Source organism: Pleurodeles waltl, chromosome 10 (genome assembly GCF_031143425.1).
Source record: "Pleurodeles waltl isolate 20211129_DDA chromosome 10, aPleWal1.hap1.20221129, whole genome shotgun sequence".
Taxonomy (NCBI): Eukaryota; Metazoa; Chordata; class Amphibia; order Caudata; family Salamandridae; genus Pleurodeles; species Pleurodeles waltl.
In genome coordinates this window covers 838,674,460-838,699,853 of record NC_090449.1, presented here as the reverse complement: position 1 = coordinate 838,699,853, position 25,394 = coordinate 838,674,460, and the positions used below count along the sequence as shown (strand labels likewise).

The 25,394-nt window shown below is 44.4% G+C and overlaps 1 protein-coding gene across 1 annotated transcript in view; it reads right to left on the bottom strand.

Moving 5' to 3' along the window:
- TGM4 (transglutaminase 4) overlaps positions 1–25,394 on the bottom strand; it is a 172,200-nt gene that overhangs the window by 66,437 nt on the left and 80,369 nt on the right. Inside the window, exons 6-8 of the mRNA XM_069211512.1 lie at positions 17,039–17,146; positions 4,621–4,795; positions 4,186–4,324 (exon numbers count right to left, since the gene is read on the bottom strand). Of these exons, the coding sequence (XP_069067613.1) occupies positions 4,186–4,324; positions 4,621–4,795; positions 17,039–17,146 (422 nt within the window). The remainder of the gene's footprint in view (positions 1–4,185; positions 4,325–4,620; positions 4,796–17,038; positions 17,147–25,394) is intronic.

Here is a 25,394-nt window from a genome sequence, read left to right as displayed (position 1 = left end):
GGTGAAAATCCTTCGACCGGGGTAAACCTGGATCTTGATCCGACGTCCTTGGAGCCCTCCTCGGATACGCTGGCTGGGAGGTCCTGGTCAATTTTCTACGTTTGGACTTAGTCTCTTTTTTGGAGATTTTCTTCACCAGGACGAACCTGCAAATCAGGCCGGGTCGCCGTTGAGGCAAGCCGGCTAGAGTTGCCGCGGCGGGTTGTCCCTCTATAGAGCTTTTTTCCAAAAGTTCTCCAAACTTCTCCAAACTTCTGGATCTTCTCCCAGATGTTCCTTTAAAGTTCTTTTGGGGTCCACAGCTCACCCCAAGGGTCCAGAAGCTTTGAGATGATCCTTGGGGGTGTAGACTACAACTCCCAGAATTCACCTGGTGGCTATTCACTACAAAGAGGGAAAAACGAATTTGGCTGTTTTTACCTCACCAGGGCTTGTAAAACTATTTTTATAATGTCCCTGCTTAGAGTTACATGGCACCCAGCCCTAGTGGCACATAGGGCACACCTTAGGGGTGACTTATATGTACAAGTAAGGTAGTTTGAGACTTTGGAACTACTTTTAATTCCAAAGTCGAATTTGCACATAACTTTAATTTAAAAGCAGCCAACAAGGCAGGCCTGCCTTTAAAATGACACTGGGCACCTCAGCAGGGCACCTATGGTTGCACTACCTATGCTGTGGTCCCTAAACCTACATGCCCTACCATATATTAGGGACTTATAGGTAGGTTGAATTAGCCAATTATAATTAGCCTAATTTGCATACTGATTTTACACAGAGCACAGGCCCTGGGACTGGTTAGCAGTACCCAGGGCACCATCAGAGTCAGGAAAACACCAGCAAAAAGTGGAAAATAGGGGCAAAAATGTAGGGGGCCTCTGCAATCAGCCCTGTTCTCTCACATAGTGAAGTTGTTTTTTGGATTGTAAGTTTGAAAATGCCACTTTTATAAAGTGGACATTTGCTTTCTTAACCATTATGTGTCTCTGCCTGTCTGCTGGAATACATGTCAGGATGACAGTTGGGCTGTTTTTAAATTCACTCTAGACAGTCACAGAAAGGGAGCTGAGGTGTGTTGTGCATATCCAGATGGGTCTTCCTGGGCTAGAGTGGAGGGAGAAGCTGACACCTTCATTTGAAGGGTTTGGACTGAGTTTGCCACCTGTTAGAAGTCTCAGGGACATCAAAGTCTTCATCTGCCAGCACCTGGGCTCTCTTGCTGAGAGTCCTGACTCGCCAAGTAGTGCCAAATCCAGTTCCTTGGCCCTTGGGAGAGAGTTCTAGTGTAACCAAGAAGAAACAAGCACACTGGCTCCAGAACGACTTTGGAACCAGCATCACTGACAGAATCCGCAACGCGCCCTTCACCGGAGCCATGGTACCCGCTGAGTGCAAAGACTGTGAACGACGCTGCAGGACCGATGCCGCTGCAGCATCACCAAACTCCCTCCACAGCGTGAGACCTGAGTGCCATGTCCCTGATGTCCATGACACCTGACTCCAACTTTACGGCTGCGCCTGTCGCCTCGTGGTGTGATCACAACACCGCGAAGTCGACACCTCACATCTTGACCGGCTGGATTCATTGGCCCTGCCAGATCGTAAGGAACTGATGCCTCACCACCGACGTCACATCACCGCCACCGTAAAGAACTGACACACCACCTCCCCTGCCTAGCAGTAAGGAACCGATATCTCTACTCCCCAGTAGCAGTAAGGAACTGATGCCACAATGGCTCCAGTGACACCTCACCTCCCCGTGCAACGTCTTTATTTAATCGTTTTCAAAGGTACTGTGCATGGGGGTACATGTGACTCCATTACCAGCCTGCACTCCTTCGCTAGTGGTGTCAGACTATTGGGAACGACTCCGTCAATGATGTTTTGATGACCCCAGTTGGAACTATTGTGTTTCTAAGCACTTTATTGAGATTTAATCGTTAAATATTTGTATCGTTGGTTGTGTACTTTGGAATTTTGTCGTATTAGTCTTGTTTTACTCAGATAAATATCGGCTCTTTTTCTAAACTCTTGTGGAGTACTTTAGTGGTGTTTTCACTGTGTTACTGTGTGTCTGTACAAATCCTTTACACATTGCCTTTGAGATAAGCCTGACTGCTTGTGCCAAGCTACCAAGGGGGTGAGCAGGGGTTAACATAGTTGTGTGGCTCCCTTAACCTGAACAGAATGAGTGTCCCTACTTGGACAGGGTTTAAACCACTGTCAACTACAGACCCCATTTCTAACATATCCGACCTGGTCACATGCAAGCTTGACTATGGGAACACCCTCTATGCTGGGAACAACAAATAACTCAACAGAAGGCTACAGACCATTCAGAACTCCGTGGCCAGAATCACTCTCAACCTCCTAAGCCACACTCACATCACACCATACCTGAAGTAGCTCCAATGGCTCCCCATTCAGAGATGAGTACAGTTCAAACTCTTTACCCACACTTTCAAAACACTTCATCACAATGGCACAGCATACCTCAACAATCGCATCTGCTTTCACACACCTTCTAGACACCTCTGCTCACCTTTACTCCTACTTGCACAAAACCCATGCATACAGAAAACTAGATCTGGCAGACAAGCCTTCTCCAACATCGCTCCTAAAGTATGGAATGATGTGCCGCTACACGTAACAGCTTTCTCCTCACTTCTCGAATTAGCAAGAAGCCGATGACGGCTTTTTGAGTAGTCGCAATAGGAGGATACCCTCCTGATAGTGTGCTCTACATCTCGGAATATAACATAGCATACATTACATAACATAAACCTACACAACAATCCAGACTAGCCTGGGATAGGTTGCACTGGTTAGGAAAAATATTTTGGCCACCTTTCACTCTCTGATATGACACAAATATCGGAAACGATTGCTACCTACTGTCAATTTGGCAAGCAAGATAGTTGAACATCATTTTCAAGAGCAACTGCCCCATTTGTGATGCGCTCAAGTAATGGGAAGATTTTACAAACCATGGAACATTTTCTTTACATTACCCGTTGCACATTTTACTTGATAAAAATCAATATAAGAATATTCACAAAAATGGTGGGAAGTGTTTGTCTAGCATCATCTACTGGGATCAAAAAAATTATTTTATTTTGTGGGAGGTGGGGTGCAGTCTTAAGCCATCAGAGATGCTGCTTTGGAAGAATAAGAAGTTTCTGTTTCTGTTTTTTAATCAAGAAGGACTGAAGAAGAATGCTGGGACTTGGGTGCTGACTACATTAGCTTGTAAAGGTTTGACACAGTGGGTGAAGGAAGGGTTAAATGGAGGAGATACAATTGTTCACGTTTGCAGGTGCCCAATTCACCTAATAAACAGAAATGATGCGCATGCAGATACAGGGGAAGCTCCGCCCAACACATTTGTTGGTATTGAAGGCCTCACAGTACAAACGCCCAGAATGATCCACCCATTGTAGGCTCTTTCTGAAACCTAAGTTGGAAAGAGGTCATGTTACTTTGTTACATTCTGTGGATGATTTGGCATGAGTTCGGAACGTAAAGTAACAATGTTTTCTGCACCGCTGAAATGCGCAATAGAAATTAGAATATTCAAGGAGGGAGAAAGCCAGTGATGGTGAGTGCTAACAATAAGCTGGTAACGTTGGAAAAAGTGAAAGGAGTTACATTGTTAAAAATAAATTGCAGGATGGTTGTAGATCAGGCTTCTCTCAGGATTAGCTCACGAGTGGGTGTATTTTCAGAACTCTTCAAATGATCTTTGGAGAAAAACGGCTACATTTCCAAAATGTATTTAACACTGATTAAGGGACACATCGTGTCATAAAGGAGAGTTATTACTGTTATTATTACCTAGGCTCAAGGGACATTGCAGATATGGTCATATATCATCTATGTAGAAGCATTCCACATTGACAAACACTTTTTTCGTTACTGTTGGCATACCTGATGATGCTGTATATGGTGGCCCCTAATGTAATCTTGTGTAGTGTGCTCACTATTACAACACTAATAATGTTAGTGATGATTTTCTTTGAACATAAGTAATTCTTATTACAGAAAATGTTGAAGATCTCTTTTCCAAAGGTTTGTATTTGGGCCATGCAGTCAACAAAAACGTGGTTTGGTCCAGCTTATTTAAGTAGTCTGCTTACCTTCTGGGCAATGGTCTACCTTGAAATATGTTAATGAAAATCCACTTACCAAACAGAGTCCGACGTCCAATCGTCTATTTTTTGTCCTTTTTCATTTAGATAAATGTCAACTTTAAGATTTTCTTCAGTGTCATGCGCTGAAGCAAAATTTGTTACACTTCGAGCCGGTATCCCTAAACACCGCATCACTGAAAAATGAAGGAATAACACAGCTGGGTGCCATTTAATTCTTCACCACATCTTACCACTGAAAAGGTCCCATTAGAAATTAACACACAACTTAAATTTTATAAAAATTTGTTGAATGCAACATGTACGTCTTGTTGTGTACAGGACCTGCAACAATCTTTATTTAGAATGGTGGCACAACAGCACACATCACAGACACACAAACACATATTATCTATTTTCAGGTTGGTTATGTCAATATGATTTCTTACTTCATCCGAATTTTTATGCAAACACTGTGGAGAAAAATACTCACCAGTTGTAAGGACACCAGAGAAAACCCAGCACTGGCCATATAAAACAGGCTTTCTGTTTTTATAGTATTGCTGCAAAATGGCTGCGCTTCCTGTCCAGCTCAGAGGGGAGACACCCCCAGGATATTTTCCTGACCAGTTTCCAGTAAGAACGCCTGCATCATCATTTGAATTAACCTAGAAGAGATAGATGAATGCTATTACCGTTAAGTGAAAATGACATGACTGAATGCACAAATACTTAATTTAGGAGAATAAACGTATTGCTTATATTCTTTCCAGGCTTACCGTCTAGCGTGTAAAATTTCTTTATGGTTGTGACATCACACTAAAGAAAAATGCACAATTGTCTTCACTAATGTGATATAGCACTGAGTTAGAAATTAGGGTTGCCTGTAGGTTACTATCTTCCTGTCAGCAGAATCCAGACAGAGGTATTCTGCACCACTGGTACCTTCTTTACATGGCCAGAGAGGGCCCTGTGAGTTCTCAAAAAGTGGTTGCAAACAATATGTGCTTTGGTTTTGCATTAATGATAGTGAACATCTCAATGTGTGTTCCAGGTTCAACAATGGCCTATTTTACTTTAGGATTTGCTGTAGTGGACCGTGAATATATTTCTACTTATATACATAGCGGTTGGAAGCTGGAAGATATGGGATAGATGCTCCCATGAAAGACAACAAGAACAACTCTCTTGCCCACTTCTTCTGCTTCTCTGTTGTTTCTTCTCAGGGCCTGTCCGGGGAAATACACATTTCTTTCCATTACTGTAGGCCTCTGATTATGTATATATCCAGCTGCACATATGCAGTGCTCACCACAATGTATTTTGGGAAGAGGGCAAATTGTGCTGTTTTGTAAAATGCCTGTGAGAAGGGAAATTCCAACTTCGGGGATAGTATTTTCAATCTTTATGGATGCACTAACTCTATTTGGATGTTGAGTTGGTTTCCAAATGCCAGGATTTGGGCATAGAAGCACTACTGGTGTACTCCACTATTGCTATATACTTTATGAGTTTCCAAATGCCGGGATTGGGACATAGAAGCACTACAGGCTTACTCCACTATTGCTATATACCTTGTGAGTTTCCAAATGCCAGGAGTGGGACATAGACACACTACTGGCTTACTCCACTATTGATATATACTTTGTGAGCTTCCAAATGCCAGGATTTGGACATAGAAGCACTTCTGGCTTACTCCACTATTGATATATACTTTGTGATGTAGAAGTGCTCAAGTGGCCTCAGGGAGCCCAAAGAAGCAGGTGCAGCACCTAGAAGCCTTTTTTTTTTATCCTTCACCAGAGGTTAGAGCTGGGCTGCCTCATGGAGCTACTGCTACAAAAGGATGTGAGCTGAATGGTGACTTCACTGGTCGAGTAGAATCTCTCCAGGTACCAACTTTTTTCGTTTAAGCCTTGTCTGAGTAACAGTTGGAGCACCATGTCGGCCAACATGCTATTCAGAGTAAGAAGAATAGACCAGTTGAGCTCTTTGAGCCTTTTGCATTGCACATCACAGCTGTTTACCATACTGTGATCTGCCCCTTTCGTCATCAAGGTTGGTCCCCTGTGTGAGGAAGTGCTAAAACAGAGTCTGAAGGGCCCTTAGTTTGCATATTATCTTCATTTTAAGGGGCCAACATGATGTCACCCACAACCAGAAAATTGGTTTATCATCCTGGATCATGCTACTCCATTACTCGGACACTGAGATAGTTTATTTTTTACTAGTAGGTTCTCTTACAGAGTCATTTGATTGCAACAGCCTTTCTCTTCATTTGTTGTCATTGTTCGCAGTGAGTAGTATAGCCACCACCAGAAAAGGCTTGTGAAGTTTTCCTGGGATCTTCAATTTTACCGGGGTATGTTGGTGATCAGGTAGGCGCTATGAATGGTATATGTTTGTGAAAATTACTTGAACCATTTCACTTTTAAAATAACTGTATTTGCATTGTGTTTTCTCACTTTAAGAGTGTTTCAGTGTATGCGATTATTTAATGATCTCAAAAGGTATATGATGTTTATAGGCAGTTGATGTGGTGTTATTACTTTATTGTGTGACATTGCAGTATTTAATTATGTATTGTGTTTTCTATGGTTTCAACCATTAGTCCCCATATTCTAATGTAAATTTATTAATATATTTTCAGAGAATATTAAAGTGTTATTTATTTTCAAACATTTACAAAACGTGCAAAAACTCACAACTCGGGCTGTGTTGTGCTGTACTTAGACTCATCATCACCGCACCTCCATGTTCAGCATCATCTAGCTGGTCAATTAAATAGGCTTGGACAACTTTCACTTGCAAACCAAGTAGCCAATGAGAGGATTAGCAAGAAACACCAGCTCTCTCATATTTGGTTAAAACTATTTCTGCAAGGATCAGGAAAGATCTCAAAGCAAGGGCAAATTTCTACTGATTATCTCCTTCTTTTCCATGCTGCCTACTTTACTTTCCAACAGGATAACAGAGCCTACTTCACATTCTTATCATAATCTCCATGTACTAATGACATTGGGTCAGTGATGATCAGGTTTTCCTTCCTAGATGGCTATCTTGGTTTGGGCCACAGATGCCTAATCTCAGACACTATTTTGACCTCTTTGCTAACAAGTCTATTTTCAATTTCATCTGATCTTATGGAGAGCATCTAATCAAGCCATCTATAGCCTCAAGGCCCCCACTGTACTATCTCATTGAGAAGTCTTTCTTTTGGACCATTTCCTTGCTCCTCTTCTTTCAAATGCAAGTTATAGGTGTGCAGACTTGAGGTTTTCAGAGTCTTTAAATCTTTTCAGAGGAAGCTGAATTTAAGGAATTGTGTTGCAGTGCTGGGACAGCCAAGCTATAAATGCATGCACCTGGTTAAATGATAACATGTTATGTTCCTTGTAGGGCTATGACAAGGTGGGAGGAGAGCGATCCACAATCATCCCTGCTTTCCTAGCACCCAAGGTAGAGTTCTTCACACTGACACTTCTGGTATCCCTTTACTCACACACCACCCGTTTTGCCCAGAGCTGTAGTATGTTCACCTAGTTTATAGAAAGAGACACTTCAGCATGACTCACTCAAATGGACCTCAATGACCTTAACTTTCCAGTGTGCCAGATTCACTAACCTTCAGTCTCCAAAGAAGTTGAGTCATAATGACCTAGATTTGTGTGGTATTCATTCTTTATCATTCTTCTCCTCTGCTCCTTCTCCAACCAAGGAATTTATCTTTTCCAGCAGCTCGGCCACCTGCATTTTCTATTCCAGGTGTTTGAGTCTTAAAGCTATGCCAGGAATTGCATAGCAACTGTGGTTCCACTAGAACCAAAAAGAGCTCCTTCATGGAGGTCACTGGGAGAGGTCAAACTGTATTATTTTGGTTTAGATTTCTATTAAAGGCTACCAAGTAATGCAAACTATAACAATAGGCTTCCTTAGTGTATGGTATAATTTGATGGCTTAAAGAACAAAAGTGAATGGGGGAATGAATGAACGAATACATAAAATAATGGAAATCATGTGCTCTAGTTCTCAATCATGAATGTATACATTTTTGTTTGAATGTTCTTCTGCAAAAAATGTTTTACTCATTCCAACCCCTAATTGTTTCTTCCTTCAAATGTCAGCTTTATTCGGGTTGGAGTGGTGAATAGGGCTTATGGAATGGTCTGACAGATGATTGCGAGGGATGTGTTTTTTGACTGTTATGCGTCCGTCTTATGTGCTGCTGGGTCGGTTTTTACTCTTGCTTTCCACAATATTACAAAAACATTGCCTCCAGAAAGCTCTAGTCCATGCAGTCTTTGATATCTTGCACAACACTTATACATCATGTATTTATAGGTTCAAAGCAGCCCAACTGACAAACATGGGCTACTTTTTTAGCCAACTAATTCACTAATGGGGGCACTTTTAGTTTGGTAATTTTCATGTGATAGTCTTAGACCTTGCTATTTACTCCCTCTCCCACTTGTTATTACAGTCTTTTTGGCACCGATAAATGACACTATGATTCGCGTAATGAGCTTATTTCACTATATGTTTTCCAAATCTGGAGAGCATCACTTTGCAAATAAAATATCCCTTTCAATTCAAGGTCCAGTATCTGGGCCTCTTTCATCTGTGAATGTTAACTTTTTATTCAGTTTATCAGATTTTGGAAAATCCCTTTAACTGAATCCTAGACAGCAGTCAGTGAGAAATGGCTGAGCATCTAAATATTTTGAGTCAACAATAATGACTTTGTGGGTTCAAGATATATGGGTTCATTTAAAGAATAGCCAGGGCCGGGTAGCAACCCGTCTGTGCTGAGGCCTTCCTGGGCGCACACTTTATTTAAATTTCATCTGCTTGGATCTTTCGTTGACGACTTCACCATGACCCTGCTCTTCAGCATCCTGGCCTTGTCGAGTACCATTTCGGTTCCAGCTTTCAGCTTGTCCCTCTGATGACTTTTCTCCATAAAAGTTTCTAAGCCTGTAGGTAAACTTTACACTGTAAAAAACCTGGGGCATATTTATGAGAGGATTGCACTGCTGTTACATCACTTCTTGTGATGCAGCGGTGGCGCAAACCTCTCAACCTATGGCTTTCAATGGCCTCATATGTATGGAGTAAGACAAGTCTCTGCGTCGCCTTACTCTGCACCAGGAAGGCGTTCCATGGACGTTGCATGGGGTTTCCCAAGAAACCTCCCCAGATTTACAAGAGTCTGTAAACATGGGGATGCACCAAAAACCTCATGCCTCCTGAGGTAAGGCATAACAAGGAGAAATATTTTTATTTTTCCTAGTTTTTTCCTCTTTCCAAGTGTGCTGCATTCTGCAGAGGAAGAGGAAAATGCCTCATGGGGTTGGTTTTGTGCAGAAAGGTGCCCCTTCATGCACAAAACAATCCTGCCAACAACATAGGCACTCTTACACCATGGTGCCAGTGTGCCTGCATTGATGCTAGGCTGCTGAAACGGCGCCAGCACAGAGGGAAACGTCAGGAAGTACTGTATATATAAATACAGTGCATTCCTGCCCTTTCACTTTGGTGTAGGGCAGCACAGCAACATGACTTTCTGCACTGTCCTACACCAGATCCCCATAAATCTAGGCCCTGGTACCTGCATGTGACCCCCATTCCATCACGGTCTGCCTTAACTTTTGACTTTGACCCAGTCTTGCACGACCAGATAATTTTGGTTCGCACTTTTTGGCACTATATTTTATGCAAGCTTTAAAAATTCATATCCCTGGTTCTACTCACTGGATTTTTGTTGTTTAGGTGTCATTTTATTTATTGAAACATTCTTGATTTTTTTTTTGTTGGGTTTCACCTTATTACTGTATGAATGCTACATAAATACATGACACACTGCTTTAAACAATGCTTTTACATTAAGCATGATTGGCGATGGTCTGTAGCGCGATGGTGCACATCTTTAATGACCTTAAGCATTCCATATACCAACGTGTAAGCAATCTGGATATCATTGGGCATCATACCAGTCCTCATAATCTGATGAGCGTTGCATATTCATATTTCAAATCAGAACATCCTAGTGTCATTAGTTTTTTTAACTCGTTGCTAATGAAGCTTGCACTTGTTAGTCTACTATTGGTACATTAAAATTACAATACCAAATTGATAAAGTCTTTAAAAGTTTTCACTTTTTTTATCCTTGTTTTCTCAATTAAGGATGCTGATAAAATTCTATTTATTCAAGCTGAATCGTGGAAGGTTAAAAACATGAAGCCCCATAAAAATGCTATTACTCTTTAATTTTGGCTGCAACAGAAATAAAATGGGGGATTGTTTTAAGGTAGCAGATGACATGATCTTCATTTGCTCATCTGACAGGTAAAGATATAATAGTGATGCCCACCAAATATTCCACTGTTTGTTTCTAGACGTGGACATCTGATAGATACTTCTTGTTGCAGATTCCTTACCATAGAATTTTCCCCCAGGCATCAGACTGGATACCGAGATTTTTTCTTCGAGCAATACCCTTGTGCGTCGGTAGGTGGCGTTGGTCGACTCCGCGGGCGTCGTTGGCATTGTAGTCACTGTGATGACGTCGGGAGTAGTACATAGACACTGCCTCAGCGCAGTGACGTCAGTTCTTTTCTTTCTGCGCCATGACCTGATCTGGAGAGAGCTACTCTGGTCTCTTTTTGCCCAAGTTCGACTGTTTTGTTGAGTTTTTTTGTGAGCTTTTGGTGCTTCGAGGTGTCCCGAAGACCAGTTTCAAGACGTGCAAGGACTGTCACCGCATGATGTCGGTGACGGATTCGCATCAGGTCTGTTTGAGGTGCTTGGACCGCAACCACGACCTGAAGTCGTGCTCCGAGTGCCGGGCCATGCACCCGAAAGCCTTAGGGGAGCGGTCGCTCAAGCTCATGGCGGCCCGGTGCTCGACTCCATGTAGGTCCTGATCTCTCTCTCGGGGAAGGTCTCGAGACTGCTCGCGGAGCCACCACCATTCTTCTTCCTCCAAGTCTTCGGTCACAGGCAAGAAGAAGAAGTCAAAGCGGTCCCGTCACCCTTCAACTTCATCCCATCGCTCGGCTGATGCGACGCGGAAGGAGCATTGACGCTCAAGGCCTCTGTCTTTGGAGCCTGCTTCTGGGTCCGCTCTGCGCTTCTCCGAATTTCCCGGAGTCTGAGCGACCCCTGTCCAATTAAAGGAGTTCTATTAGGTAATGCGCCTCATTTTTGGGCAGGCTGACCCAGAAACGGCACCTTGGGGACAGGGGGTTTGGTCGGGGGGCCTTCGGGTTCCGTGCTGGTGGCTTCGGCTTTGGCCACCGAGGTCCCCTGCGGATCCATTCACGGATCCTCACGGTTGTACCACTGAGACCTTTCCCAGCTCGATTGTCGACGCTCCTGATAGACCATAGATGTCAACCTGATCCTCATCCCCAACCACTCCGCCTCTGTCTTCTATGGGGCCTACTTACCCCAGGTCAGATTTGGACCCTTTTCCTTATGGGTACGAATTCGGGGAAGGATTGGAGTGGTCCCTGGACCCTTATGAATACAAGGATGACCCTACTTTGGATTGGGCACAGGAGTTGGATGAGGCCAGTGGCCTGGACACTTCTCCAGACGCTGGCATGCTGTCTCCTCCTGCCATGGCTATGGCGGAGGGAGCGACGTATTCTATGGTGGTCAGTAGGGTGCTGTGGTCCTTGGCCTTGAGCTGCCTACTGTACAGGTCAGGTCAGATCTCCTGATGGAGGTGCTTCAGCCAGGGGCTTCCACATCAGAGGCCCTTCTGTCATTCAATGAGGCTCTCACTGATGTTCTCTTAGGTACTTGGTCCAAACGCAACACAGGGGCTCCTGTGAACAGGACTATTGCACGCTGCCATAGGCCCACCCCGAACGACCCTAAATTCCTGTCCCAACACCCCACGTCTGAGAGTCTTGTCATCCAGGCTTCCTCTTCCACAGGCGCATTCCCTTCCACACCCCCAGATAGGGAATCAAAAAGGCTGGAGCAATTTGAGAAGAAGATGTTTTCTTCCTCCAGTCTCGTGCTTTGGTCTGTGAACACTGCATGCCTTTTGGGACGCTAGACCCACTCTTTGTGGGAAACGGTCGCGCATGTTCTGCACAGATACCGGAGGAGGCCTGTGCTATCGTCTCCCAAGCTGTCACCAATGGGAGAGATGCGGCGAAGTTCACGATCCAATGTGGACTGGAGACAACCGACTCTCTGGGCAGATCAGTTGCTTCGACGGTGGCCGTGAGATGCCATGTCTGGTTGTGTACTTCTGGTTTTTCGGGGGATGTCCAACAGTCTCTTATGGACATCCCTTTTGATGGCTCTGTCTCTTTGGAGGCAAGGCGGACTCGGCCTTGGAAAGGTTCAAGGACTCCCGGGCTATGGCTCGGTCCCTTGGCCTTTCCACTGCCCCTCGCCCCCAACAGTCCACCTTTCAGCCCTTTGGTGCCAATGGAAGGGGCTCCCTGTTGCGTCCTCAACCCAGCCACCATGCCACCCATGCTGTTCAGCTTCTGCATGGCCGGGGACACGGAATCCCATGTGGGAGTGGGACAAGGAACCAGGGGTCTGCCCAGTCCACCCCTGCCCCCGCTGCAGCCTCCAAACCCTCCTAGTCCGTCCCCTCACTCCGATCCAGTTGGCTGCAGGATTCGCCATCACCTGCCCCACTGGGAATCCATCATTATGGACAGGTGGGTTTTGCAGATAGTTCGAAAGGGCTATTACCCTCTCCTTCGAATCCGCCTCACCAGCCATGCCTCCATCAGTCAGCCATCTTCTGAAGGATCATTTAGCAGTTCTCCCCCAGAAAGTCGTGGCTCTCTTGGCCAAGGGAGCCATAGAGAAGGTCCCTGTGCCAGAAGTAGGTCATGGTGGTTATTCCCACTACTTTCTGGTGCCGAAAAAGGACAAGGGCTTAAGTCCTATCCTAGACCTTCGGGACCTCAATTACTTCCTCAAGAAGGAGAAATTTAAAATGCTTACCCTGGCTCAGCTCCTGTCTGCCTTAGACCCAGGAGACTGGATGGTAGCGTTGGACTTGCAGGACACTTATTTCCACATTCCCATCCTGCCTGCCCACAGACGTTACCTGTGATTCGTGGTAGGTCAGTTTACCGTGCTCCCCTTTGGCCTTACCAGCGCTCCTCGGATGTTCACAAAAGTGATGGCGGTGGTTGGTTTTAGTCTTCCCCTACCTCGACAACTGGCTGTTAAAGGCAGACTCGCCCCAGAAAGTCATCTCCCACCTTCACACTATCGGCAAGCCTCCTGCTCATACTGAGGTTCACTATCAACATGCCAAAGTCACACCTGACTCCCTCTCAGATGCTCCCTTTCATCAGAGCTGTTCTGGACACAGTGCAGTTTTGGGCTTATCCTCCCAAAAAGCGAGTCCAAGATATTTGTGCTGTGATTCCGATCTTTCAGCATCTGTCTTGGATTTCGGTGAGACTGACTCTGAGGCTGCTGGGCCTCATGGCCTCCTGCATCCTGCTAGTAATACATGCCAGATGGCATGTGCGGGCTCTGCAGTGGAACTTGAAGTTCCAGTGAGCGCAGCATCAGGAAAATCTCTCCGACGTGGTCCAGATCTTGGATTGGACTGCGAAAGCCCTGCAGTGGTGGCTTTCGAATCCGTATTGGGTCCACGGCAGATCCCTCTCCCTTTCCCAGCCAGATCTATCCATAGTGACAGATGCGTCACTTCTGGGTTGGGGCGGCCACATTGGAGAGGCAGAGATCAGAGGCCTCTCAGAGGGCTCCATATCAATCTTCTGGAGCTCCTGGCGATCAGGCTTGTGTTGAAAGCATTTATTTCCTCTCTTAAAGGGAAAGTAGTGCAAATGCTCATGGACAACACTACAGCCATGTGGTACTGCAACAAAGAGGGCAGGGTAGGGTCCTGGACCCTTTGTCAGAAGGCAGTATGCCTCTGGACATGGCTGGAGCATCAGGGCATTACCATAGTGGTTCAACATCTGTCGGGCTCTCTGAATGCCAGAGCAGATGAACTCCACCATCAATGCACTGACGATCATGAATGGCATCTCCATCCGGAGGTGGCGCAAGGTCTCTTTCAGCAGTGGGGAGAGCCTTGGTTAGATCTGTTTGCCTCCCCAGAGAAGGCGCAATGTCAGCTGTTTTGCGTGTTGGAGTTTCCAAGGACACACTCGCTCGGAGACGCTTTTAGTCTTGAGTGGAACTCAGGCCTCCTTTCCGCCTATACTATTTCTGCCCAGAGTTCTCAAGAAGATCAGGAATGACCAGGCCCAAGTTATCTTGATGGCTCCAGACTGGGCACGGAAAGTATGGTATCCAGAGCTATTGAGCACGGCCACCAATCCTCCATCAGACTGCGTCTTCGGGTGGATCTTCTGTCGCAGCAAGAGGGGACGGTTCTCCACCCGAATCTGTCCAATCTCTGCCTTCATGCGTGGAGATTGAGCAGCAGCAGTTGATGACTTTTGATCTTCCACCCGAAGTCTCGATGTTATCTTGGCAGCTAGGCGTCCCTCCACCAAAATGGTATACGCCTGTCATTGGCATAAAATTGTGGCATGGTGTACCAACCTATCTGTTAATCCCCTCTCTGCTCCTCTTTCTGAGGTTCTTTTGTTCATTCTTTCTTTGGCCTAGCAGGGCCCTGCTTTGGGCACCCTTAAAGGGTATTTATCGGCCATTTCTGCCTTTCTTAGGCTACCTGATCAGCCCTCACTCTTTAAATGTCTGTCAATCGATTCCTTAAAGGTCTCACCCATTTTTTTCCTCCCACTCCATTTATCATGGCCCAGTGGGACCTCAATCTTGCCGTTTATGACTCCTCACTTTCAAAACTGTCTTTCTTGTTGTCATCACTTCTGCTTGCAGAGTGAGCTTCAGGCTCTTTCTTCAAAGCCTCCATTCTTGTCTGTGCTCGCTGACAAAGTGGTGTTGTGCACTAAAGCTTCCTTTCTTCCCAAGGTTGTTATGGCTTTTCATGTAGGCCAGTCCATCACCTTGCCTACTTTTAATGCACCCCCACATCCTTCTCATGAGAAGTAGAAACTCCACCGTCTGGACCCAAAAAGAGCATTTGCATTCTATCTAAATCATACTAAAGATTTCCGGGTGGACGATCAACGCTTTTTCAGGTATGTGGGTGCGAAGAAAGGGAAGGTGATGCAAAAACATACCATCACTCGATGGGTACTTCTTTGCATCAAGATGTGCTACGCTTCGGCCAAGAAGCAACCCCTGAGGGCTTGCGCGCTCATTCCACGACAGCAACTGCTGCTTCCACTGCGTTAGCATGTGGAGTTCTTGTCCTGGATATCTGCCAGGCAGCTACGTGGTAATCCCTGCACTTGTTTGTTAAACATTACTGCCTGGACAGTCAGGTCCATCAGGACGGCTACTTTGATCGTTCCGCATTGCAGGACTTTCTAGTATAACCTTGGTTCACAGCCCACCTCCGAGGATGGCATTGCTTGGGTATCTATTCAAAGGTAAGGAACCTGCAACTAGAAGTCTCTATCAGATGTACAACTTACTTACCTTCGGTAACGTAATATCTGGTAGAGACATATTCTAGTTGCAGATTCCTTACCCACCCACCCATACTCCCCGCTTGTAAACTGATTTCTAGGGACGGGGATTCTGCCTTCAGGCCCTCAGCTGTGGCGCATCAATCTCAGTTTTCTTAGCGGGTCTGTGCTTTGGCGTGGAAAGTCATTAAAAGAAACTGAAGTCAGTGTGCTGAGGTGGAGTCTGTGTACTACTCCTAACGTCATCACGGTGACTATGATGCCAACGACGCACACGGAGTCGACAGACGCCACCTACCGTCTTGCAAGGGTATTGCTTGAAGAAAAAAAAACTCTGGATCCAGTCTGACGCCCATGGGAAAATTCTAAGGTGAGGAATTTGCAACTAGAATATGTCTCTAGCAGATATTTCATTACCGAAGGTAAGTAACTTGTACTTCACTTCACATCTATTTTAAATATGAGGCTCAAAGTTTGTTTCTGTTCCAAAAATGTGATTTTTTATGACAGACAAATGTCAGTGATATTTCAAGATATACATGAATGCATGACTTAGGGCCTGATTAAGAGTTTGATGGACAGGTTACTTCATCAAAAACGCGAGGATATCCCATCCGCGGTATTACAGCCTCCATAGGCTAGTCTGGGATCGTGAGATGACGGACGGTATATCTGTCACCTTTGTGCGGAGTAACCCCACTGCCAAACTCTAAATCAGGCCCTTAACATCTGATTTATAGTTTGGCAGAGGGGTTTACTTCGTCACAAACGTGACAGATATCCTCTGTGCCTTATTACAATTCCATTATAGCCTATAGAGCTTGTAATAGGCAGATGGGATATCTGTCACATTTTTGACGGAGTAACCCCTCTAGCAAACTCTAAATAAGGCCTTTACCTATCCATTGATTGCCCTGGGCGCACCTCTGTGTCCCTCACGATGTGCAATACATTTATCAACTTTGAGGACTCGAATCTCTTACTCAATGTCTTTTTTTTTTTTTTAATGAAAGTATCTAAAAACGTCAATGACGTGAAAAAGATGAGGCAAAACAATTCTCTGTTGAGTGCAGTCGAAAATAAAAAGTTCAACTTTAACATCTACAACAGCCCTGTTTCCAACAGGATTGGATTTTCCAACCCAAACTGCGCCAATTGTTGAAAATGATAGGCCTCAGAGATGGTTAAATATATTTAAATAATATATCTGGCAATAAATTGAAAGCCCCTCCACTGCTGTCAGGTCGCAACATATTGTAATTATGGGTTAACAAATGAATCAAAAGTGGAGAATGCAGCGTTTAATCAAAGTGTATTTACAGAGTGAAGCTAAGGTATAACGAGCGCACTTTTCCAGCTATAACTGAAACTCATTTTTAACAGACTTACCAATGCAGACATTGCTCTGGACACGACCACTGGATCCTTTCTGACGTTACATTTCAAACCACTTTTATCCAGTAAATACATACACGAGTCCAATATGTTTTCTTCAAACTGTTTTTAAAATAGAATAATGTCAGATTAGATGGATATATTTCGATACTGTCCTTCTAAGCTATTTTTTACAATGTGTAACCCTCATATCATGCACATTATTTAAAAGCAATGAAAACTTGAGTCCCATAGAGCTTGAAATTGCTTTGCATACCCAATGAAAAAATAATAATATGACCTTTGTCCAAAATATTTACATTTAACAGGCCTCAAATACTGATATAAACTCTTTTTCTCAGGGATATTTTTAAATACGTCTGACTAGTTTTATTATTCAGATGGTGTATCCTTAAATTACTAAATTTCACAGCACCGTGTTTCGATTGTATATTTGACTCTGTTCAGCTGGTATGGAAACGTATGCTTTGCTACTGAGCCACTTACTTACAGCATGCACAGAACAATCAATTTATTGTAAGCAGAAACTAGCGGCACTTAAGGAAAAGCATGTCAACAGTTTAAACAAGTGGACTTCACACTGAAAAGATTTTCCTTTCCGAAACCAAAGCAAACGTCATATAAATAAATTAACCAAGTTAAGAAAGGTATATTTTTGTTTACAATATGACCAGCCTTGCCCAGAGAAATGTAATGTTGACAGGGATATTTTCATTAGAATCGTCTATCCAATGACCCTTGTACATTGAATTAGTGCCTAATTTAATGCAGCCACTCTGATGCATATTTGTAGACATCTATTTTGGAAATAGATTTATGCCATTATTACTCGCCCTTCAGTTGCACTTGAGGAAAGAATTCTAATTTGTTTGAAATTATTATAACAGCACATTGAAAAGGCTAATGTGCACATTTACAAGCCCCTGGCGCCACCGGAGCGTCACTTTTTGTGCTGTGCACTGCCCCGTATTTACAAGGCGGCGGTAAGCAAATCGCCATTGAAGATTGTTTCTGTGCAGGAAGGAGTTCCTTCCTGCACAAAAACAATCTCCCCTGCAATGCAGCCATCTTTGCACCACAGCGCAAGGGTGGCTGTATTGGCGCTCAGCAGCTAACTTAGCGCCTGCGCAGGGGGAAACACAGGGATGCACCATCTTCTTTTAAATACAGTGCATCCCAGCGTTTTAGAAGTGACGCAGCACAGCGCTGGCAATTTTGGCGCAGCAGTCACGCTGAGCCACTTCTAGTAAACCTGCCTCTAAATATTTGTCAGTTTGCTGAGAAAACAATCTCTCTGACTGCGGAGGTAACTATGCAGTGCATAATTTGAGCCGGTGGTTGCATGTGGGGCACACTGGCATTCATCTTTGGGGACTGACACTTAGTTTTGCTTATCAGACATTTACAAAGAGCAAGAGAGTGAAAAATACCCAAGGGGGAAGAAAGAAAGAGGAAGAGAAAGACAGAAAACGCTTCACAAAGTGAGAAGCAGTGATGGTAATCCTGCATGAGTGGATAAAGGGGAAGGTAGTGGATTTAAGAGGTGTCAGGTGGAATCAAGGCTATGCAGCCTTAGCATTCGGTGTGCTGACATTAAATAAGGGGTGGCCGCGTGCTTTTGAGCAGAGCTTTGGGCACTGACACATTCATTTTCAAATTAAGTGCTGCCGCTAAGCTAAGAAGTGCGGTGGCACTTAAATAAGAGGTATTTACTGAGTGTTTCATATCAACATCTGTCACATATTAACTATTGGGGAATTTATTTTTAGAGGTTTTGGGGTGCACTGAGTGAAAGGGTGTCATAAGGCGAAGTTATTGTCTCAAACCTATGACTGTGATTCTCATGTGTAATATGGACAACCATTCTGTTTTAACAGGTCTGAGATATTGGTTCCTAAATAAGTACCTCCAAAAGCTCAAAGCTGGGAAAGATACTGTTTGCAGTTTGATGCAGCAAGACCTTTAGACTGGCTAACCTGCAGCGCTTATTGACATTCTTTCTTTGATGTGTTTTCACACAAACTAGGTATCTCTCTTTCACCATTGCCCTCCTGTAGCAGAAGGGCTCTTCTCTCATGGGGTCTCATGCACATAGGTTTTATGGTACCCAATTTTACCTTAGTAGGAATAAGAAGTAAGTTACAAGAGTACATTCCAAATCATATTCACAATTGCATAGAGTGTGTTTATAGGCTACGAATGGCTCAGGCATAGCCTGATATTAGTGGAGGAAAAGGAGAATGTTTTTCAACTTGAGGAAATGATTTTCCTTTTGTAAAAACATAAATTGACATTTGTAAAAAAAAAATCATGTCACAATTCATTTACATTTTTTACCTACTAAGTGATGTATGTCACATAATGAGTATCAACTCAACAATGTAAGTGGTATCAAATAGTATTGCATCCACGAGATCAGGTGTAATTCCTGTTCTCTATCCGATATGCTTTTATTGTTTTCCTTTTCTACTGAACTGAGTCACAAATCACCCTCATAGCCCACAATCTAAGACTGTGCTAGATATATAACTTTGGAAGTCATCTAAGTCACTGCCATACTCTTTGTATGGAGATTCTTGCTTGTACTTCTTCGTCTGATGGCTTATTTTCTTCAATTTGTAAACAAGGATATGTTTCAAGTAATGAATGTGTTGCCTCTGCCAGCTGTTACTCTGGTGCTTTGTTCATCTAAGACAAGGTTAGAAAAGAATGCTGAATTTATATCCCTGGTATTGATCGCTTAACCGCACTAGGCCATACTCTTTTAGAAGTCAAGACTCCTGAGCACTTGTGGTGGTCTATAATAATGACCAAATACTGCCCATGCTTTGGATTTTTCCTATAGAACAGACACTGACATGCATCTAGTCAAGCAGTATTCAATTTTCCAGCACTTGCTTAAGAACTGAAACAGGGCTCATTTCATGGCTATAATTTACTTTTCTGGAACTAGAGAATTATATTTAGGCTATACATGAAATGTTGCACTTCACTGTATGCCTCTGGCAATGTGTGTGCCCAGGGTCTTCAGGTACCTCTGAAATTCTCTGTTTCACGAAAGCCATGCATGACCAACAGCTTTTCAAGCGTTGGAGAACTGTTTCTGCCAACCCCAGGGATGCCAATCTAAGGTTAGGACAATTTAGAAATATAGTTCTCCCAGGCACATTGGTGATTCCCAGGATGCTTCTCCATTCTCTGAGAGCAGTCATCGCTAGTTGTAGGTACTCATCTTGAGCAGTGACATCAATAATTTCATCCAACTTTTTGTGTATCCAGTAGACCATCGTATGTGCTTTTCAGACTCTTCTTCTGTGCATTCAGCCTCAGTTTCTAGTTTGAAAAGTCTCAACAGATAGAAAAATATTCTACTCATGGCCCATGCTCCAACTCAAACTGATATTCCTGTAATTAAAGGATTTATTTTTTGATCCGTGGAGGACAGTAAGGTTCAGATCCTGGGAATACAGGTAAAACAATTGTGTGTTCCAAATGTCTTACCCAACATCAATATTCACTCGCAAATATTTTCTCAGTCTGCCTGTCATTGACATTGAGGATGAGGGCATTGTGCCAGCATTGTTTGACATCGCACATTCCTGGATGAACAGTATCTTTCAGCATTTTTTCACAAGTTGTCTTCATCCCCAGAGACATTCTTATGGGTGTTTATCTTGCCGCATGCCACGTATTTGTGCTAATTTGGTAGACATCCCAATTCCTGAAGAAGCATGCATTCCCAGAAGCAGCACCCTAGTTTGCTTCTTCCATACCAAGCCTTCATACCGGCCAACAAGTTTATATATGCAAGAATGCTACAATACTTTGCCCCATGTCCGAATGGATGCACACAATGTTTTCATGTGGGTTGTTCTGATGCAGGAAAGTTAATGAGATCTCTTCATCTTCTGGACAGCAGGTGCATTAGAGCCCCCACACTTTGCTCCGCCCCCCCACGAGCAGTTCATGGACGCTGAGCTGCGAGCTGAGTAGGTGCTGTTTTTGGAATCGATGACTAGATGATTGGAATCGGTGAGCGCAGAAGGTGGATGGCTCCCCCCATTAGCCCCGCAGCACTGTGACCCCCTATGGATTCATCCGAGTTTTTTCTACTCGCCTTTCAACTGCAGCCGACAGCAGATCGTCCCTGTGTGTAGAGGTGAGTCTGACCCACCTCATGGAGTCGAGACAGGGCAGGGCTCACTCCTGGGGAGCAGCTGTAGTTAAGGAGGGCGCAGGAGGCCAAAGAGGCTACATCAGGGGAGTGGACAGGGGTTCCCAAGACCCCTTTGAACTCATGCGTTTGTAAAGTTCTGAGGAAATCAGGCAGGAACCCTTTAAGGACATTTTTTCACAGCTCACCTTATCTTAGGTTTGGAGCAGCCACAGGCAATATTTTATTTGGCACCAGGTAGTGGTTGTGAAATCACCCTGCTTTGGCGAGGAGTCAGTCTCTCTTATCACTTTCTTATCACTTCCTTACTACTTCACACAGCTTAGCTTGACTTCGGACTGAGCTCTTTTTAGTGATTACTACTGAGAGCAGTAGAAGGATGTTGCAATTTCCTTTCTATTGCGTACAGACAGCTGTGCTCATATTAATTATATAGACTAGTAGCATTTTGTAACACAATGCAAAAATGACATTCAAAGCAGCGCCCACTTTAGTCACCACCAATGTCCAGTTCACCCCCACCCAGAGGTCGAAATGTGGGGGGATCCAAGTGAAAGCACGGGGCGACAGGGCTAGCCTTAATGCACAGGCCTGGATGGAGGTTAAAACCAGAGAGATACTTGAGGCTGGGCGTTCTGAAATGCTCGATAGCTTCAGTGGGAGTGAGAAAGGTTCAAAGTGACCAACTGTGAACTATCCTCAGATGACTGTGGCAGGCCCTCCACTATCAGTGCCAGAATACACGGATAGTAATATCGAATTTGGAGCAGGTAACAGTGGGGAAGGAGCTCTGTGCCAGGCCAACCTTAAACCATACCCACTCTTTTTTAAATCAGCGAAGTCTAACACAGGAATAGCTTTGGTACTCATGAATTCAGACCCAAGCCAGCAAGCTCAACAGCGAGTGTGATAGAGTCATCTGGTGGGCAGGTGGACATGCAAGCTATGCCCCAGGTTGGGAGAGAGGATGGACCACAGTCCCTTCCCTCTCAGGCCCCAGTTGTGACTCCTGGACTGACCATAGGAGCTGCTGAGTTACTGGTACAAACTCCCCCAGAACATGGAGAATCTCAAAAAGGACCAGGTTGTGCATCAGGAACTGGGGGTAGTGGCGGCCAACTTGTCCAGGTTATTAAAGGCATGCTTGACACCGTCCTACTAGAAAGAAGAGAATTGAAGATTTCACAGGTGCACGAAATTGCTGCACTCCACGAAAGACTGACAAAGATTGAAGAAAATATGACTAAGTCCCGTGGGAGATTGAATGAGGCTCAAACTAGAATTTCCAATTTGGAGGACAAGGTGACATCGCTGCAGCAAGCAACACTCCAGCTTGAGATATCTCCATCTTCAACATGTCTTTCAGTGAATAGCATTGCTTCTTCACAATGAGGCAGTATGGTTTGGCAGACAGAAACGCACAAATGAGCTGGACCTTCACTCCACCCCCCTTCATGGATCGCCATTATGCAGGTGCTGGTTTGTTTCCCCAGTTTCACATGTAAACTGTGAATTGACTCTGTAACATTTTGTTTCTTTTTCACACTGCCCGGGGGACCAAATTGGACACTGTAGGCCACCGCTGAAACCCTAAATGCGTTCAACACTAGAGTTCTGCAAAAATAGAAAAACAGCATGGATGAGGACATAGAAAAACTGAGAATGCAAAGACTGGGTGAGTGCTTAAGTATTGCATTTGGGGATACGCATAGTGTTAAGGGAGGCAAGGGAGGCAAGTGATCCAAATGGCAGCTAGGTCAAGCACACCAGATAATCCGCCTCCTGCAGTGTGCAAACCAAACCAAGCAATCTATCTATTTCCCAGTTAGCAGCATACATCAATGGCAAAGAAGGAACCAATACTGAGCACCTGCAGTTCTCTCTCTTTACACAATTACATGTTACCAACGTTCTTCACGAAGTGCACAAGCGGACAACTGGATGGTACACAGCAACGCATTCTGAAGCAAACTATTAAAGTCCCTATTACGATCTAGTGCAGTCAGATGTTTGCACCGAACTGAGATTACAAATAGGGCAATAACACGCACTTTTGTCTGCACAAAATTTGCGAGGTAAAATCTGGCACAATTTGTGAGCAGAAACACTAGAACATCCTGTTTCACACGTCAAGACTTGAGAAAACGTATGGTATTACAGGGTTATTCCAGATGCAGAGGTGTGGAAGCAGTGGTAATACCTCACACTGTAAACATTGCATCAGCGGTGTCAGTATTACCCACATGTAGTGTTGTGTAATATTAGCTCCCAAATAATGAATAAATTGTGATTAGGATGTGAGTGGGTGGCTGTTTGTCCACAACATGTGACATTATGTCAAGCCCTAACACATCTCTATCTTCCAGACCACTACTGCATTTTGAATTGAATTTGTCTGAGCTGATTTCACATCAACACCAATGACATGGTAGTAATACGTTCTGCTTTTCAGTTCATGCATAATCCTTCATAAATGTTTAATAAATGGGTTCCCTGCATAATTATGAAAATATGTTCTCTTTTTATGGCCAATGTTAAATATTTATAACTAATCGTTGTTGTTACTCATTTATCTTAAACAGTTGACAAAGCCAACAGTACTGACAGGTTTTAGGTGTTTGTCAGTTGTTGTGTTATATTTCTGGATGCAATAACGTCTCAGAAGGAAACCAAAATGCATGCTGGGAGGTGCACTCAACTTTTTTCATCCCACTTAAAGACCTGTCTGCACATATTTCTGTATGATTGATTGCAGCCAGCACCTATGGGTGCTTCAGTGTGCCTGGTTAGAGCATTTTCTTCCAAGTTGATGCTGCCTGCAGTGCAAGACACTGGATAAGCACACACTTTAAAGGGCCAACCGTTGTGTCCTGTTATTTCTTGCCAAGGCTATGGAAGGTATACCCAGGGTGGTTACACTCATGGATCAGTTTGGCACTATTTCTGGCCTGCGGATCTACTGGCAGAAGGACCTCATGTTACCGCCCACCCCTCATATGCAGCAGCCACCTGGCCTGCACTGACTGAGTTGGGAGGGCTCTTGCGTGAAATACCCTGGTGCGAAGGTGGCAGTCAGATCGTTCCGTACGGGGGTGGCCTTTTGGAGAACCCTTTCACTTTCGGTGGCTGGCAGGGTCGCAGTTGCTGAAATGATAGTGCTCCCACTGCTGTTATTATTTCTTCACAACATTGCCCATATTGATCCCAAGCAGCACCTTCAGGGAGATGGACTCACTACAAGTGGGACTGATCTGGAGCATGGGGAGGCGGAGGGTCGCTCTGAATAAATTGCGCAGGCCCACCTCAGATGGCGGTCTTGCGGCTCCTGACTTTGAGCTTTACTACGTGGCAGCCCAACTTCAATGGCTCAAAAAGTGGTTATATGCTTTATTGCAGGTGGGAGTAGGGACTTTGCGGACACACCTGCGTTACACATGCTACTCCAGTTGCTTATGTTCCCAATGCTCCCAGTGGCAGATGGGGGTCTAGAGCTATAGACCATCCGTTGCTGCTGGCAAAGATGTTTGCAGTGCAGAAATGTCCCCAGATCCTCTACGCCAAAGCTACCGCTGCAGTGCCTGGAAGTGTTGGGCAGGAGGGGGCACTGATGGAATTGGTGGATTGGCATGAGAGGGGACTTTCAGAACTGGGGGATCTTTTCAGGGACAGAGAACTCCTGCAGTTCAAGAAACTCTCACAATTATTTGACATACCCCACGGTCACTTTCTCACATATCACACAGCTGCACGCACCCTGTGAAACCATTGAGGGGTAGGCCGATGTAACCCTTGACTCATAACAGCAGTAATATCTTTTGCATGACATTGGGGACAACTAGAGCTGTCACTCACTTATATCAAGCCATGCTAGTAATTATTAGTGGACCACTAGATACCCTGAAACACAAATGCAAGGAGGATATGGCCATCCACATTTCTGATCAGCAGTGGTCTTCTGTCCTTACCAATACATATACAGTTTCACGCATGCCCAATTTAAGCTTATCAACTATTAATTTTTGCATGGAGCATATCTTACACCGGGCCAAATCAGGAAAAAAATTGACACAAGAGATGCACATTTCCCCCGATGTGGGGAGAAAGGGGCTGAGATGTTTCAAATGGTATGGGACTGCTCTGCACTGCACAATTATTGGAGGGAGGTGCTTGGCTGTG